We start from the raw sequence: 18,875 nt of genomic DNA on the forward strand, positions 1-18,875 counted from the left end.
AAGTAACAACGGGCCGTTGTTTAAAGCTTGAAGTAAACTATGCTCCGTAAATTTACCTTCCCCGAATGTTCGCCGTAGAAACAACACTTTGGTAAACAAAATAAAATTCTGTGAGCTGCGTAACTGACATGGTAGAGCTACTAACACCAGAATGAGAATCTATACCCCCAATTTGATTAGCTATATCTCCACAAATGCTCACGGTTAGGGCTAGTAGGGTCGGGGTAAGGTATTAGCACTTAAAATTCAATAAAACTAACCCAAAAAATTAGTTACTAATGTAAAAAATTTTAAAAAAATATTTCCCAACCCATTAATAGCCGCTAAACAAAAATTCAGCTCTTTACGCCCCCTTGTGAAAGCGAAGTTCTGATTCGTTATGGTGTTAGTAGCTCTACCAACTTACATGGGATAAATTACCGATGCGTGAAGTGCCGGATACCATGGGAATTGCAACGACGAGGAATGTGACGTCACGCACCTCGCGCAAAAAATCCAATAAATTAGGCCTGAAGTAAACCTGCTTAACGTATGATAAAAACCACGTGGCGTGACAGAGTTAAACAGCAAGTCGGTTTAAATCTTATCAGCTGAAATGTCAGCTAATGAATTTGAAGTGATATCAAAATGAAAAACGTCAGCAACAGAAAAACTAAAAGACAAAGTCACAGGTTGGATTTTGAAGCAATTGAAATTGTTGGATGGAAATAAAAAAAGCATATAATAGAGTAACGGCAACGTATAGTTCCAACTTTCACAGCAGGTTTGATTTTTAAAATATTTATGTTCTACCAAGAAACAGAAAGCGGAAACTGATTTGCTGTAAACTATCAAAAATATATTATCAGCTTTTGTCATTTTTTCTTCTATATTCCAGCATGGCGCGTTTTATTACGGATAGAATGCTCACAAATTACGTCACAACACGACACGTGCCTATTTCAACGAATGTTGCTCCAGGAAAATCAATTGAAGTTTTTCTCTGCATTTTTGACAAGACTTGCTGATTACTTGTATCAGCTCTGTGATTGGTCGGTTTTCGGGCGCGGGAGTGACGTTTGAGAAGGAAGCGCTATGATTGGTCGAAAAAAAAGAAAAAAATGAGACAACTTGTTCGATCTTGTTCAATGGTGAAGGAAGCTGTGTCGGTGGAGCGACTCACCAGTTGAGAATAAACAGGTAATTTGCGAGTTGTAAATTAACTAGCCTGGTGTTTGTGCAGAATAAACTCGGTTGCACACTTGTTGACTTATGTACATTTACCAGAATATGTTTGACGTATTTATCAAATACACGATATTGCTGCTGGATCGTATGTTTCAGGTCGTCGGATGGTTTCAATCGCTTCGGAGAAACATCTACCACAGCGAAGAAGAAATACTTTATGAAACTTCCTAAAATAGGCGAGTAAATAAATGATTGAAGTTCATGTACTTATCTATATTTTTGGCGTTAAATGGTAATATATAGTTTGTATGTCCAAGTGTTGGTAGTATAAAGTGCACTTATTCTGTCTTCGCATGTTGACACAGTTAAATATTTCATAAACTATAGTTTACATGTTGCCTTGAATTCCAAATACTGCTTCTGCTTTGTTTTGCAGGGATTGGATTTCCGGCGGAAGCGTAACAAAGATAGGGGAACTTTCGGCTTCAAGTTAAGTTGATTGTTTTAACGCTTATATAATGCTAGGTTACCTAAAATAATATTTGCTGCATACACTGACGACTCATAATAGTTTGCAGAAAGTTAGTAAGAGTTTTAGGCAGAAGTGTTTAGAATGAGCGTCAAATATGCTATACATCAAATTATTTAAAACAATCAACAGTTTCAATGCTGTTACATCCACGTTTATATTTACTCAAATGGTTTTGGTTTCAGATCATGGCGTGACTAAGGTTTAAAGACTTCTAAATCTGAACTTGACAGAAATCGCACCGAAGCTTTAATGTAAGTAAACTATAAATAGAAAACACGAGCGTTGTGAAGTTAAACATATATTAGAATTTAAACTATCATTTATACCGTTGCTTCAACGGATAGCAAGCCCGGTGTGTTGCATGGCATGATCTTTGTGCATGTTATATTGTTTTGCATGTCACGTGTGTTTGTGAGCTGCTATTCAGTTGTCAGCATCGGTAGAATTGATTAAAATTGCAATATTCCTTTTTACATAAGTTTAACAGAATGCGATTGAGATATTAGCTTTCTATTATATTAGTTTTAGGTTTTTTTTATCAAACCAGAATGCTGTTGTTAGTTTTGTTGCAGACGTTCGAAGCAGCAGCCAAACATCGGAAACAACTGCGGTGACGAAGGTTGTGGAGAAACCCTGATCGGATCAACTTAATTGAAGCACAACATTCCAAATGTAAGTGTTTATCTTACCTAGTTATGTTACTTTTGAAGGTCGCTGGTCGCGTCAATTAAATCTAATAACTATATGATTCCATTTAAATAAGACGGAAATGCTCATGCCTTCCAAATAGGCGAATGAATAAAACTTGCTACAAAAGTTATGTTATATTTTGATTATATGCCACTGGCCGCGCACTTACCATTTATATACTTGTTTTTTTAGTCACTTCGATAACATCAGGAGAAACAACTGGGAAACATTGGTGGGTCTTCGCGTGGATAGGATCCTTCAACTGGATAGGAATGACGCAATCAGCGATCGATGACGTCATCGTGCAGTTTCGGTTTAACCTTCGCATGGTCATGATCCTTTCGCATGTAGATGACCGTGATGACGAAACCTGCGATCGATGACGTCATCGTGTACTTTGTATTTGTCCACTAATAAACAATCTTTCATACACGTTATATTTGGTACATTTCAAATACACATCTGCATTGTTTATCAGTTTGCGTGTGTAATATTTTGTACCAACGATTTTATTGTGCTTTAACGCCTCTGTGCATCGTCCAAACTTTATTCTCTTATATGGGTTGTTGTGCCGCCATTTTTAATGACAGAACAATTCCTTGTCCTTACTAACATAGTGTTTTCCACACTCCATCACTGTTTTTTCACCCATTTAAATCTTCCACAATCCATTTTTAGTCCTGCTTCTTGCGTTGTTGCGAAACAAATTTTCCTGATAACATATGTTATAGCTACATCTAATACACAGAATGATTTTTTAATAAATAATTTCCCATAATTTTCACGATATTTCGTTCTACGTCGCTTTCGTATTTCCCTTGCTCACAACATTTTATTATTGTTAGAAATTTCCACCCTTTTTGTCCTTGAAAAGTTTCAATTTTGTCCCACGAATCTTAAAATAAATAACATATCTCCGTTCCCCACTAAACTTCTAAATCATCCATTTAACGTCTGTCCTTTAGTTTGTCGTAGTAGTATCTTTTTGCCTAACCATCTGTGTGAAACTTGTTCTTTGCTTACTTCAATAATACTAAATAACACGTTTTATTTCGGTTCGGTGTGTTGTTTTTTTAGGTAAACCACCAATCAGAGCAACATCGCAAAACACAAGAGAATTAGTTCACAAAAAAATTGACGTTGGGTTACCAGGATTCGATCCCATGACTCACTGGTTTCTACCATTTGCTGCAAACCACTACACTAGCAAGCTGCTTGTTGTTTATTGAATGATTCTTTTATATAACTCTAGAGCCGCAGTACTAAAAAAAGCTCCGGTACTACAACATATAAGGACCACTTAAAGCTGGGATGTCGTCACCAGCCGTGGTGTAGAGGTTAGTTCCTTGCTTCTCAATCTTCTCACCACTGTTCGAACCCCGGTAAAGATAAACTCTGCCCCGGTAACCGATAACACACTTTGGGTTCGAACGTTGCCCCTCTGATAGAACTCTGTGGTGATCCTCCTTGATTGAGGTCTCTCCCCGCTGTAACAATCTCATCTCCCGCTTCCCAGACTCTAAGCCGTCAGCGAGCTAAAGTTTTTCCCCTTCTCTGTGTGTCACTCCACTCTCAAACCTTAAGACCGTACACCTATCTAAATGAGATCACAATTAAAAGGTAATTTTGCACTTTTTTGGAAAACCGCCCAATATAATACAACAAAAAAGGTGGGGTATGTTGTAGAGTAGTATTTTTAGACACTTTTGGGGGGGGGCATGGGAGGTGGAGGGCCCTTCGGGCCCTACTTGCGCCGAAGGCGCAGGCCCTTTGTACGGAGAGGGTTGAGGGTTCTTCACATCACTTGGGGGGGGGGGGTCCAAGGCTACGATTCGAACCATTGGCTTCGAACCGGCGTTTTTTCTATTTACCCACTACACCGCGCAAGCGCCCTTCGGTCTAAGGGCTAAACTGACTTATGACTTGTTCTTTTCGTCGATTCTTATGTCATCAAACAAAATGTTTCTGCGTTTGAACGATCAGCGTGAGGTTCGTTAGCTTATGGGGGGGCATGGAAGCCAGTCAGGGGGATTGGGGGCACTCATGGAAATGGGTTAGGCCCATGGGGTGGCTTAGAGAGTGATGAGATCAGAGCGGGGAGAGACCTCAATCAAGGAGGGTCACCAGTGAGTTTTATGAGAGGGGCAACGTTCGAACCCGAAGTGTGTTATCGGTTACCGGGGCAGAGTTTATCTTTACCGGGGTTCGAACAGTGGTGAGAGGATTGAGAAGCAAGGAACTAACCTCTACACCACGGCTGGTGACGAGAAACCCAGCTTTAAGTGGTCCTTATATGTTTTCGGTTCTAGGCTTCAGCCAAAAACTAAGCAGCGATGTAGCTTTTGGAATTCGAACCCAAATCTCCAGAATATGAGGACAAGATCTTCACCGCTACACCACGAGAGGTGACGGCAAACCCACCCAAAAATGATACATTTGTGAGTTAGACGATTCCTTCCCGAAAAAAATAACAAATTTTGGGGGAGGGTTAGAACTACAAACCATAAGTTCTATCGACCAAGCAGCTTACCATTAGACCACAATGGACACGAAATTGCAGGGCGGGTTTCCTTAATGATATCGATTTCTTTTCTTACCTATTATTGTCTTAATTTTTGGACACACAGACCATACATGCAGACGATTTTTTAGTGGTTGGGCAAGCAGCTCGTTAGTACAGTGGTTATGCAGGCAGGTAGTTAGGTTGAGAGTAAGGCAGACAGGCAGGCAGTAAATCTCCAATTCACTGGTTCGAACCTCTGAAAGGTCGAAAGGCTGGATAGAAGTTCACAGAAAGTCTCACAGAAGAGCTGCCTACAGAGGAACTGACTCAAGTGACGTAGGAAGGCTGCAAACCGACGTTTTTGGCCAACGGCCAGAAAAACTTGATTTTTACGAACAACTTCAACTGTAAACAAGTGTGCAACCACAACACTGTGGACATATGTGAGGGACCATAGCAACGTTACTTAATGTTGTAGTTGGATCGGAGTACGACAATTCTGGTTCTAATCCCACTGGAAGTCTCAAAATCTGCTGATAGGAAGTTGTGTAAGGTCCTCAAATCTTTTTGCTCTTACGTTCTAAATTTACAGATTTTGTTTGTTTGTTGACCTCCCGTTACGACTGACTTGGGATCTACACTGAACCCTATCCAACAATACGGAAATATGGGGTCTAACAAGAATAAATATGGTATAACGGCGTCAAGCCAATGGAGGATAAAAATGACATAAAAATGTCAAAAAAACGGCAACCTAAAATAGCGTATATTATAGCATAGAATGTAGAAGCATAACTTGAAAACATACTACAATGAAAGATGTTAAGTACAAACAAAGACCAAAACCAATAAAATTACAAAAAAAAGACACAATTATGAGTCTTTAAATATGTAACCTAATATAGAATATAGTATAGAATAACGAAACACACCTAGAATAAACACAGTGCTATATGTGCACACAAATTAACGGCAAAACAACGTTTTAAGTAAACAAATAAAATAACAATCAAGTATGAGTAACACGCACGCAAAAATAAGCAACATTTAAATAAACGTTCAACAGTGTCTGTACGCATGCCAAAAGTTTGGTTATAATTCAGAACTATTAACAAAATAATATAAGTAAGCATTACCAAAATTGACGATGAACAAGAACTAAATTACATAAATTTTAGAATGTTAGAATTTACAAGAAACGACAAAACGCAAAAATATAATTGCGATACAAATGTAGCTTTAACTTATTCAATACACAAAGTTGGTTTTATTTAAGCGAACACAGAAATGTGAAAACAAAACACAAGTTCGAAGATCTTCGGAAAGTAAGTTCTTCTTCGGGAACAGAGCGTCGAGAATGTGTGGTTGAAGATCGTCCGCTGATTGTATGGTTGTTGTTCCAAGTCTGAATATGATAGGAGTGCTTCAACTTGTGGCCAACATCGTCCATAGAATGAACTCCAATCTTCACTCGACATCGGAGCTCCTGAAACAGAAACATACAAGAGACAAAACAATGCAATTCCATACTTTCATATAGATCGCTTAACATATTCGCAAAATATAATATACTGAAAGCTGGACAGTGTGCACCCTGTCGGCTATAAGCAACCTAATTGAAAGAAGTAAATTGTTCGGCTATAATTTGCTGCATACAAACGCCTTAAGTTCATTAAGTGTTAAAATAATTTTAATAATGCGCTTACTTATTAATATCAATGATTTAACCGATGCTGACAACTGAATAGCCGCTCTAACACACAAGTGACATGCAAAACAATAAATGTAACATGCACAAGCATCATGCAAAACAACAACAGGCTTGCTATTCGTTGCAGCAACGGCTAAAGAGTCACAACTACTATTAATACCCTCTAATTCATTGGTTCATTTGTAAACATTTTATTATATAAACTCCCGAACCGGTACTTATGCAGCAAAACGTCTATCTAAAAGAATATAACTTAATTCATGTAGATTTGCCTTAACACGTACCTGTATATAGTTCCAATTCATCCAATGGTTCGTTCAAGCGCAAATCCGACTCCATTACGCAATGCCTTCACGACATACAGGAGATCTGCAGCAAAACGCAAATATTAGTATCTGACGAATTTTAGTGCATACAAAATAAAGTTATAAAATTAACCACTTCTAACTCTACTCCTGCCTCACAGCTCTTTAGCTTACTCTGTGTTACGTTGTATCTGTAGATTTAACATTACTCTGGTTACTTAACTTATTAGGTATTTCCGATGTATGCAGTTCCCATTCATCTAGTGATCAGTCCAATGCCGATATTATTCCCCAGTGTCTTAACCGCAAACGGGAGATCTGCAATAACAAATGTAAATATTGAAGTTCGATTGCTGTTGGTTTTAGAAATGAAAATAAAATAATATCAGTGCATATTTGACGCTCCGTTTGTTAACGCTTCTAATCTTTACTCCTGCCTCACAACTAGTAAGCTAAACTCAAAACAAACGACTGTTACAAACCATGGAACGCCAAATAAGCAACATCACATTTAACTTTCTGGTTACTTAACTTAATTAGGCCTTTCCGATCTTTCCATCTTCTTCGATCACTCCGCCTCCAGTAATTGTCTGCAAAACAAAATATAAGCAGTACCAGGAATTTGACATAACGTAATATTAATTACGAAAAGCTTAACTATATACCAACATGTGAAGACAGGATAAGTGCACTTTTATACTATTTCCCCATGTTGGCACCTACATCTAATATTAAGTGATACAATTTAATAGATAACATATAAAAATACATTTACTCGCCTGTTTTCGGAAGTGTGTGTTGTGTGCCAACGAAGCACTCTTCCGTAAGAACGATGTTTCAGCGTCCAGCCAATCAATTCCCGAAGCCATCCGACGACCTGAAACAAAGTGATCCAGCAGCAGTATAGTGTATTTGAAAAGTGAATTAAACATAAACGCATAACTTATTATTACAGGTATCAGTGCGAAGTAAACAAGTGTGCACCCGAGTTTACTTCTACAAAGACACCAAACAAGTTGATTTACAACTCGCAAATTACCTGTTTATTCTCAATTGGTGAGTCGTCCCATCGACACAGCTACCTTCACAAAGTTGTTCACAAGGAATGACAGGTCGAAGGCGCAAGGACAAAGTCGCCTCACTTTTTTTTCTTTTTCTTTCAACCAATTAGAACGCTTGCTTCTCAAACGCCATATGGGCGCTCTTCAACCGTCCAATGACAGGCTTTATTGCATCAATCAGTGAATTCCACTTCGGGCTGGTTGATTGATTGCGGGAGGCAAAAATCTTGGAATGATTGGCGACTGAACTGTTGTGACGTGGCTTGACTTGATTGGTTCTTGTGACACAATTGCTTGCTGGTAGAATCCGAAGTTCGTTAGGATTTGTAACCAAACAGCACAAATAGGTTTAGCAATCCGTTTAATTGTCCCGTCATCGTAAAAATGTAAAGTTTTACTTTACTTGGTGTGTTGTTGCGTAGACGAAATAAGTATTAAAAACGTTGTTATGTTTCGTTTTCCTTTACCAACGACATTAAATTTTATGCCACTGGGCGACTAAACATACAACCAGCTTCAAACATTCTGGCAATTAACATATTTAGAAGCAGTCTGTACATGTATATAGCTGCCTACTTCATATAAATCCAAAGCAAATGTTTAGCCCAGTGGCTCCCAAACTTTTTCGGCAAATTTCTCCCTTAGCAGTTTAAACATTTTCATTTCTCCCTAATATACTACGTAGTAGATGCTAAACAGTAGAAAGATCGTTTAAAATTGGATCTTTTATTAACTTTACAGGTTATATTTCCAGAGCTGAAGCGTCTATTTACAAAGCACATGTAAAAATTAAGGTCGATTTTCCCCTCAAGTTTCAAAATCCATCTCGTGGGAGGAATTCCTTCTTAAAAACAAGATGGCAAGAGACGTCTGTGCTTAAATATAGCTGCTAATTTCTTTTCATTTGCCCTCTCGACATAGAACTCAACGATACAAAAGCAAAATGTTTAATATTAAAAATGCAAGTAAGAAAATGAATCTATTTACCACACTTTACAGACAGTAACATGAAAAACAAACTTAAATGAGATGAAAACCAAAACATAATCACACATATACATGGTTTGTCACAATTTGGTGTAAGAGTTATACCCACTTGTTCAACGTACTGGCATTTTCCTAAATTTTATTGTCTTTTTGACATGCTTTTAGTGCTACATATTTATTAGTGACTTTTTTGTTGATGGACATGGTCTAAAAGAAATTCTATGTGTTGTTTATCTCACAGTGAAGAATGGTGCCCGGTCAAGTTTGTAATATAATATATGATATCTTTATGCACGTTTAATTTCTTGTTTGTTTATGTTGCAACTGTTTTGTTATACAGGAATGATTTTATTCATTAGGACCAACACATAAAGACTAAGAAATTTGGTCATGAGAAATGAACAAATGTATTGGTCACTTGCTCATTGGTTTAATAATACATTGCATGATTTTATTGGAACATGTTAGTTTACTTGATAACAAAATGAGATGAATAAGGGATTTACTTTAGTCTACGAACTTTGACTTTCAGAAGGGTAAGACACAGTTTTGTCACACAATATATCAGAATTCATTTGTAAACCAAAAAACTTGCTATATTAAAAATATTTAAAAGTAGACGGTTTTCAATGTAAACAGGTTCGGAAGCCCTTTGTGAAAAAAGTCTTGACAATTAGGGACGATTTATTATTTTTGCCAAGTAATGCTAATATTATTAGAAGCCAACAAAAGACTTTTTACAAACCATTTCCTCATGTGTAAGCAGGTTTCTGTCGCCATAGCCACCACTATTATTTATCCTGTCACTACCTCTACATGTATACAGGAAAAAACATACAACACAAAGGGAACAAAGGAAGCAACAGTACGATATGACTGCATAAAAATATATATCGACGCACAGTGTAAGCCAATAACTCTGTGTAAACTAAGCAAAAATATTAAGGCAAGCAAACTATTTGTGAGTAGATTTCTTCTTGTTCTTCGCCGCTGCTGCTTTTTCCTCTTCAGCTTTTGCTCTCACTAAAATAAATACAATTTTTGCTTATTTAGATGTAAATAATGGTAGAACTAGCGCTAGCCTACTACGAAGCTGACATGTGCAGCATACACGGCAGGCAATGGTGCTTGTGATTCGACTTTTGACAAGTTCACCACTGAGCCTGTACAGCTAAGTGGGTAAAGTGCCAGCATCTGTTTATTGAGGGAAGTCTTCGTGAGTTGTCGCCACATGCATCTCTCTTTGACCCCATCAAGTGGGTATTCCACGACTCCTCGCCGGGTACGATATTGTGATGACACAATGGACAGTGTTCCTGCTGACCTTCATTCGTTGCTATGGAGATGATCAAATTATTTTAGGCTTTATTCATAGAGCAAAAGTAAGCAAACAAATTTCTGCTTGGCTAAGTTAGCAACACCCAAGTATGCTACATTATATAGATAAAGTCATCTGATAACATTTTCATTTTTGAGCCAGTTAGATGGGATACTGTTGGCATTTTTTAAAGCTCATCCGCCCTTCATTAGGTCTTATTTTGGGTACTAAACGAGTTGCTAGGCACTCTCCACACTGCAGAGGTGGGTGGTGAGCTGGTTTAGTCGCCAACGACCCGACTATGAAACAGGTAGTACAGTACTGGATTACATATTTCCAGTAGCACGCAGAGCATGTCCTGACAGAGTAAAGTATTACTTTCCATAAATAGGATAGTTAATTAATTTTGTGGCATTTTTTTTAATTTCTGGTGAAACCCCATTGATGGTATAAGTTGGTGCTGAAATCGCCACATTACAGGATGCAGAAGTTAACAATGAGCCTGTATAATATGTATTGGCTGCTTTATGTTTCTAAAACTGTGTTTGTAATTTAAAACAGTTTCTGTTTTTGCTCTATACTAGAATATCAAAAGCATGTGCTTTTATAGAAGTGCTTTTTCCCCTTTATAGAAGGTGACCCATAATTAACCACAAACATTTTGTTCCAATCAACCAGTAATGAAAAATTTCACCACCAGATCCATGTGAAGGAGAACCTGTTGATGCTTCTGACATCATCAGGATGTTACTGACAGCATAACTGCAATCAGCAAAAATAGCCATTAAATAATGCAAATAGATCACTACCATAACTTACATATGTTCAGTTACACTTTTACAACATAGAACCATTGATTTGTGGTGGTTGTTAGCAGGCAAGACACAATGTTATACAGTTTCGAGGCTAACAAGGTAACTGTAAAGTTTAGAAGTAAACCAAACAGATGGCACATCTAAATGACCATATCAACTTGAAGTAAAAATTTCATCCAAATCCTACAAGATTTTTATGCCAAAAGTGCATGGACAAACTTCACAGAAGAAAAAAAGATTGAAATTTATGGAGAGGGGGGTCATAATTATGAAAAATCGCAAACGAACAGATTTAAAATTTGAATTTGTTGTAGTAACTCTTAAACAGAAATAGAAGGACCCAACCTTTGTATATATTGTCTAAGTTTTAAAATCAGAACAGAAAATAATTTTCGTGTGCCATTTTTGCATCAGGTACTAATACTTTTACCTTGTAACTAACAAATTATGCAACTAAAATGGTGGCTTAGCACATTTTCTCATGTATTTCATAAAGATCACTTAGTTTGTTTCTGCAGGCAAAACAACTGGGTGCCCGCCAGAAATGGGCTCAAAGTGCAAATATTCTGTCTCATGAGCATCTATTCTGTCACAACACCAAGCATCTCATGTTAATGCTTGATGCTCGGTGTATTGTAACATCACTAACCAATTCCACACTATCTAACGCATTTTCACTGTCTAACGCATTGGAAAAACATTCATTTTTGTTCTTTGATTTATTTTAACACTAGTTTCCTATATTAGCAGGGTTTGAATATGCAAGTTTAATGCTCAGGACAGTTTGTGCGACTGCTCAGCAGAGCACTAAGCATCAAACACAGTGATGCTCGGTACAGAGTACTCATACAGCTCAGCCCATCCCTACTAGGCACAGGAAATTAAGCATTGAAAAGTGTGAAAACAAAAGAAGTTGATTTAATGACTAGCTTGATGCTGCATTGTTTTGGCGATGTGGACATAGTGTGGTGTTAACTCGTTCTCAATAACCCCTATTATTCGGACTTTTTATAGTTGGTTGGTCATAGTGATTGAAAACAGAAGAAGGGATTATGCAGACTACATGATTTCAACTTGGCAGCAAAAAAAAAGAAATGCAGGCTATACTCATACTTTTCTGGCAACTGATAAAACTTTAAACCAACCTTCAAACTGGTTAGTTGCAAATACACTTGTGGTGGTGGTTTGAATGGTTGGTCAATCTGGTGGCAAAATTGATCTTTTACTGGCAACTGGTTCCATGTAACCACTCCATAATCCTCCCATGGTATGCGGAAGTTGTTTAAACAGTCGTCTTAAAGTCTTCACTCGAGGGATGGAGCAGCTGAAATAAAATTTTATCACACAGTCAACTGGGGTGAACAAAAGCAGCAAAAAGTTTGAAAAAAACTAAAGTATAATTTATTTACGTCTGCAGCAGTAAAACAGAGAAAAGACCTCTGTGTTTACATGATACATTTTTTATTATATTTTATGTTGACAGTTATCATTTCAATTTTTGTGTAGAAAACTTACACTTCCCAATGCCAACAAAACTGGAAGCCGACTCTCTGAAGCATTTCCATACAAACATTACTTAAATGAACTGGAATCGAATTCCTATTGTTTGCATTTTCTCCTGCCATCCAATTTGTTGGAAGTACATCGTTCGTGACAACAAACTTGATTCAGCGACATTCAAACATGCATTTTATGCCTATGCAGAAAAGTAAATTACAACATTATCATATAATAGTGGTGAGTTGTAAAAAGATGCACAATTTACAATCTTAGAAACAACATGCAAAAACTTTGTCTTTAACCAGAATCAAATACAGCAGCTTAAAAATATTGCTTTTTGTTTTGCAGTATATCATACCATCATCAGCAATATTACAAAGTCTGCATGCATTTATCCTTTATGTAGTAGGTGTAAAAGTAAAGGTAGGCATTGCATTACAGCAACACATAGTGTGTGATTATTGCATTTCCACCAGTTTCTGTTTCACAGTTTAAAGATTAACACAACTTGACCAGATCAGGCAAGTGTTGGTAACAAAAAATGTTTTCGCTTTATATATTTGCTACATATAAGCTCATTAGTAATTTGTTTTGGATCACATTTTTTGACCTACTTCAAAACGTCCAGCTATGTGTACAAACTTGTTTTAACTCACCTTGGTAAGTGAAAGTATAATGTTTAGTTGCAAGCAGCTGTTTGATGTTTGTGAGTTTGAAACATGAAAATATGCCATGAATTTTATGAAGCTTTTGTGGATTTGCCAGCTTTGTCATCTGTTCAAGTGTCAAGCAGAGATCTCGCGCTCTACATCAAACTGACACAATTGCAAACCAGTGAATTACTCCTTTGAGGCTTCAATAGTATAGCCATAAGATTTATTCAACATTTAACACACTCAATCACGCATGCAGGGCTGTAGATGTAACCATTTGGTCAATTGAGCTAAAACTTGAAATACAAAACGAGAAACCCACTACAATCGATGTTTAAATATTCAACACATTAAGGCTTGTATTTCTGATCTTAAGGACCGATAACCTAAAAACACATATTTAAAGGGTAAAAATTGAGTGAATCTAACTAAAATGTACCAAGTACATTACAATACTTTACCACGCACCAACCAACAAAGTAAAAAACTCCAAGATCATGTATTTGAGTAAGTAGAGCTGTTTCAAAAATTCACATTTTGGGGGCCTGTGGGTAAACTGCTGAGTAATTTAAGGTCAACTTTAGAAGGATTAAACTTGGATAACTAACTAACTTCTGTGTAAATTTGAATAATTTTGAAGCACCCTTTCTTGACCAAACATGTGGAACAAACCAGTGTTAGACAAAAAAAAGAAAGAACATAACTAGGTTTATGGTACAATTAATACATCAAATTATATTTGTGGGTGAAACTTCAACTTACTGGTGGTGACAAAGATTCATGCAAAAGGCCAGTTGCTTTAAACTGAAATTTCCTCTAAAGTTGCATCTAAACTTTCATCACTGGTTGTCGCTATTTGTATAGTAAACAATCTACAAAAATATGAGAGGTTTATAAATTGCCGTTGCTGCCCTGTACCCCAGTGGTTCTCAACCAGGCCTCCTTTGAAAATAAAATTAACATTCCACTTTAAACCCATAAAACAAGTCTAGGTTGATGTCTGTCAACAATATCTTGTTTTCATGTGTGACATTGTTAAACAATATTGACCAAATCAGGAAAATTATTTTTTATCTCTTAAGAATGCCAAGCTTATGCTTTCCTTTTATCTAACCCAGTGGACAAGTCAAATCTTTCCCTGGTTGTTAACCTCTGCTGCAGACAATCTTAATTGCATGAAAAGTTTAAAGCGAGATATCTCAGTGCAATGAATGGAATTATTTTACCTCAATATTGTCCACAAATGTTGGGATTCTTCCCCAAGCAAGCATCACACAATCATTAGATGAAGACTTAGAAACAGCCGACTGCAAAATATTTCACATGCAAATTAATCACAAACTAAAAAGGTGGTTTTCCTGAATATTTACATTTTATATGTTCTTTATTCTATTTAACAATTTACTACACACAACATTTGACCGCCTAACATAAATGTTTTTGCAAAACCGATACGGTCTCCACACACATGTTTATGAGAATTGGTTACAGTATAAAAATAGTTTGAGTATATTTAGATTCTTAAGGACAAATTAGTAGAAAGCATCAAGCCACATTATTTACCTGCAAGTTTTTTTCATCCACAATTCTCCAAGATTGAATTGGTGGAATGGGTAGGGCTGTATTTTGTGGAATCCAATCTTGGATCCTGAAAAACAAGTCACACATACTGAGTGTAAATATACTGAAGGGCATAGCAGATAAAATATGTTGTTTTGCAGTAGCTCATACCATCATCAGTTATATTACAAAGTCTACAAGCAGGTATTTATCCCTCATGTAGTGAGTGTAAATGTAAAGTTAGGAATTGCATTACAGCACCACACAATATTAAACATATGAAATACATAATGGATATTATCACAAAAGAAGATTACAATAAATATAATTAAATTCTGTCGCAGTTATGTTTTGATTAAACACAGTTGAAAGAATAACACAACTTGATCAGATCCGTATTATCTTACTATTTTCTACATCTTGTGGTAAAGCATCTTTCTTTACTGTCGAAATTGTGCAGCAAATATCCTTATATTCCTTGTGTTGAGGTTTGAGTTTCGGTGGTGGGCTGGAGAAAATGCTGCAAACAAATAATATATTTGAAATGTGGCAGAAAATCACCTGCTTAACTTCTTATGTGGTTTATGTGTTACATACACTTGAAAACTGAAAAAAAAAACACTAAACACACAGTAGTTTGATAAAAACAAAACTGCAATAGTGTTTGTGTGTAGAGAATACATTGTGTTGCAGATCTTTCTAAAATAGCTGTGGTCAAATTAAAGCGAGTTGTGGCGTAACAGGATAAAAAAAACAGATAAGATAAGACAATAAATGTTTTCGCTTTATGTATTTGCTATTTACAAGCCCATTAGTAATTTGCTTTGGATCATTTTTTTTGACCTACTTTGAAATTTCCAGCTATGTTTAAAAACCTGCTTTAACTCACCTTGGTAAGTAAAAATATAAAGTTCAGTTGCAAGCAGCTGTTTGATGTTTGTGAGTTTGAAACATGAAAATGTGCCATGAATTCGATGAAGTTATTGTGGATTTGCCAGCTTTTCTAAACATTAAGATTATTAGTTTCAAACTTAACAGCAATAATCTTGTGCTCACAGAAAATGGCAAACAATACAAATAGCACAAAGCTTTGTATGTTAAAACTAAAACTCCATAATACAATTGGTCTTGTTGTTATTGTTTTTTATTTCAAGCCCAAATAAGCCTAAATCCCTCTATCAGTAATTAAGTGCAAAAATAATATGTTACATCAGCACATAAAAAGGGAACTAAACCATTGGAGATACTAAATTCTGCATGATATTACATGGTAATTAGTTTAATGGAGAATTTGAAAAGCGCTGACAGTTAAAGCTATTTGGATTAAGGTGAGTGTTTGTAATTGAAACAAGAAACAAAAAGGACAAGAAAACTGTTTTTTACCTGCTTCTTTAGCTCAACTATGTCGACAGGAGCTTCCTGAATGTGGAATATTTCAAAATTGGAAATTGTAGGCTAAAGAAAGAAAACAATTTTGAGTTGATGATTACTAATCTGATACTGATGCGCAAATTAATGGAAACAGTATGAAACCAAAGTTAAAACACATCGCAAAAATGAACAGCTCAACCCACAAAAAATCTAGCTGGTTGTAATTTAAATTCAACCCCTTATATCTGCTTCCTAATAGCAAAAATGTTAAAGGAGCATGTTTTTTTAGTTATGACCAGTCAGCTAAACCAGCTTCAACATGGAAGCTATCAAAAAGCATAAAGACAATGCAAAGTATGGTTGAGGGTTAAATTGTCAATGCTTGGATGCATGGAATTGGGGTCATTCGGTTGTCAAAATATTAATAAAGCGTTGAATTGACCAAAACATGAACCCAAATACCTTCTTTGCTTTGTTGTATCGTTCGACTTTGACACAAAGAAACTTGCCCTGTTTGTGGCAGTTCAGTCGGATGTCAGACACATTGAACAAGTTCTTCACTCAAACTTATTTCTTGGATAGAATTGCAAGAATTATGACATGAGCTGATGTCTTGTTTTGCTCGGGTACCCAGAAAGCTACTGTGTTGGCCAAGGGTGACCACACAAACTCGCTAAAATTCAAGAAAAGCTTAATACTGATTTGCTATGTTTGTTCGAGGTTACCAAAAGCTTTACTACACACCTCACTCCATCAACTGGTATGCTCTTTTTGTCCAAAAATCCCATGCTCTGTAAACAGTATGTATGAACATTAAAGACCAATAATACAAATCTTTCGATAAAGGTAGAAAATATATGAAATTTTGCATGTAAATTATTATAATTGATTCGTTTAAAATTGTTGAGTGCAGAATGAGGGTAACTACTTTGTTACATTGTGGTTTTTAATGACAGTTATTAGTTTTTTGCTTTAGCTACTTACAGGAGTTTTATAGACACTTAGTACACCTTTGGATTTTCTTACAAAGTAAGTACCATCGTGACTCCATCTGTCAAAAAGCAAATGTCAAACATGTTAGTTAAACAAACTTGTTTGAACAATGACAGGCAGCTTTTTCTTCAAAAAGTCCAAATACAATTATCCACACACAGTAAATGAATTTACCACAAATAGTTTTTTGTCAAATAGTCTGTAACAAATATAGAACAGTTGGGGTATTTCTTCCATCTTTTTTTGTTTATTTTTTTATGTTGTAACAATTTTTATTAGCTAATGAAATCTGATATGGGAAAATCGTTTAAAACTTCTACATTACTCTGCAAGTTACAAAATATCATGTCAAGTTTGAACATGTAAAACACAACATTAAGGTATGTAAAAGATTTCATTACATACTTAAATATCGGCCACTGCCTGTCATCGGCTTCTGGAAACCCCTCTTATTTGTGCCAGTGAAAACTTCCAATATAATAATGGACTAGGCATCTTCACTAGTTCCTTGTTCCTGCATTGGACTGAAAGTTACCAAGTATCTGTAAAAAAACAACAAGGATATTTTTGTCTTTGTTTTGTTTTAGTTTGACTCACAATCCTAAAATCCAACTAATTTTAATAAACAATCAAAGCACTTGCATAAAAACAATGAATGGTATCTTTATTTTACAGGTAATTACAGCTATGAAGACTTTTTAAAAAGTTAGAAAGGTGTACAAAATCAAGGATATCCTAAATATAATACTGTTAGTTCAAATATATGCATGCTGCTCGGGTATGTTTCAAACTTCGAAGCTATAACTGTACATAAAAACTCAAGAAGTGCATTACAACATATTTTATATATGTATTATTTTTATGTAAACTTTGCACACATTAGGTAAGATAAAAACAGGGTTCCCGCGCAATTTTTTCGTTTATAAATTCCATGACCTTTCCAAAACTTTCAAGAAAAAAATCCCAAATTTCCATAACGTTAAATCGAGCAACTCCCATAGTAAAACTAGTAAAGAGGCTTTGGTATATTGTAGCTGATTACCATACTTGCAACGAATATACATGCGTTACGTAATTTGAAATTCCTATCTCTATCTGGCATTTTCAGGGTAAAACAGGCACCAAATTTCATACTTTTTCAAGGACTTTTGCAAAAGTTGGCTTTTTCAAAACTTTTCCAGGCCTTAAAAATACAAATTTAAATTCTATAACTTTTCCAGGTTTTCCATACCCGTGGAAACCCTATAAAAAGTTATTTTTGCATTTATAACTTTTCAAGGTCTAAACATAACATGCATTCACACCAAGAGTTGTGCCAGATGTCCATTAAATATGGGTTGGTGAATTGTAAAAATATTATATACAACAGACATTAATCATTTTATTGAACAAAATCACATAACCAGAAAACTGTGCCAGGCATAAATCTACGTGTAGTGCAAAATAGTTTACTGCACCCTGATCTATACTAAAGACCACTTCTCACCTTTCAGATGGTGAAAAGTTAATAACTTGGACACCAGGGTGGGCAAATCTCTGAATCTGCTTGAAGTGTTCCCCTCCCCATAAAGCAATTCCTTGTGGGCAAGTCCTTTAGGTCAGGGCTTCCCAAACTTTTTTGATCGCGACCCCTCTTAATCTCTTTAAAATTTCCGCGACCCTTCGCGAATAATGTGATAAACAGTGCGAAAAAAACGTTTGTTTGTTGT

General features: G+C 36.1%; 1 protein-coding gene and 2 long non-coding RNA genes across 15 annotated transcripts in view; 1 reads left to right on the forward strand and 2 right to left on the reverse strand.

The window, feature by feature from the left end:
• Window positions 1-712: 712 nt before the first annotated feature.
• LOC145230437 (uncharacterized) lies at window positions 713-3,444 on the forward strand. 3 transcript variants are annotated; one of them, XR_013860650.1, is made up of 6 exons: window positions 713-1,179; window positions 1,324-1,403; window positions 1,604-1,656; window positions 1,882-1,950; window positions 2,261-2,371; window positions 2,582-3,444. It is a non-coding gene; the product is annotated as an uncharacterized LOC145230437 (long non-coding RNA). The 3 variants fall into 3 exon arrangements; XR_013860651.1 differs by having other exon boundaries at window positions 2,272-2,371; XR_013860652.1 differs by lacking the exon at window positions 1,882-1,950 and having other exon boundaries at window positions 981-1,179; window positions 2,272-2,371.
• A 2,198-nt stretch (window positions 3,445-5,642) lies between these two features.
• On the reverse strand, window positions 5,643-7,142 carry LOC145230558 (uncharacterized). The gene is made up of 2 exons (XR_013860682.1): window positions 6,888-7,142; window positions 5,643-6,378 (listed from the first exon to the last, which is right to left on the reverse strand). It is a non-coding gene; the product is annotated as an uncharacterized LOC145230558 (long non-coding RNA).
• A 1,758-nt stretch (window positions 7,143-8,900) lies between these two features.
• Window positions 8,901-18,875, reverse strand: part of LOC145228573 (eukaryotic translation initiation factor 3 subunit B-like) — a 30,996-nt gene continuing 21,021 nt past the window's right edge. For 7 of the 11 annotated variants that reach the window (XM_080093686.1, XM_080093678.1, XM_080093684.1 and 4 more), the window contains 16 exons: window positions 18,653-18,763; window positions 17,572-17,708; window positions 17,158-17,224; window positions 16,918-16,964; window positions 16,636-16,846; window positions 16,186-16,257; window positions 15,692-15,805; window positions 15,210-15,322; window positions 14,806-14,890; window positions 14,469-14,549; window positions 14,005-14,114; window positions 13,246-13,404; window positions 12,605-12,785; window positions 12,235-12,413; window positions 10,043-11,036; window positions 8,901-9,979 (listed from right to left, as the gene is read on the reverse strand). In XM_080093686.1, the coding sequence (XP_079949812.1) occupies window positions 17,698-17,708; window positions 18,653-18,763 (122 nt within the window). In that variant the 3' untranslated portion in view covers window positions 8,901-9,979; window positions 10,043-11,036; window positions 12,235-12,413; ... (10 more) ...; window positions 17,158-17,224; window positions 17,572-17,697. The other 4 variants (XM_080093688.1, XM_080093683.1, XM_080093674.1 and 1 more) reach the window with 4 other exon arrangements.

The sequence above is a fragment of the Phallusia mammillata genome, chromosome 5, assembly GCF_965637545.1.
Source record: "Phallusia mammillata chromosome 5, kaPhaMamm4.hap1.1, whole genome shotgun sequence".
Taxonomy (NCBI): domain Eukaryota; kingdom Metazoa; phylum Chordata; class Ascidiacea; order Phlebobranchia; family Ascidiidae; genus Phallusia; species Phallusia mammillata.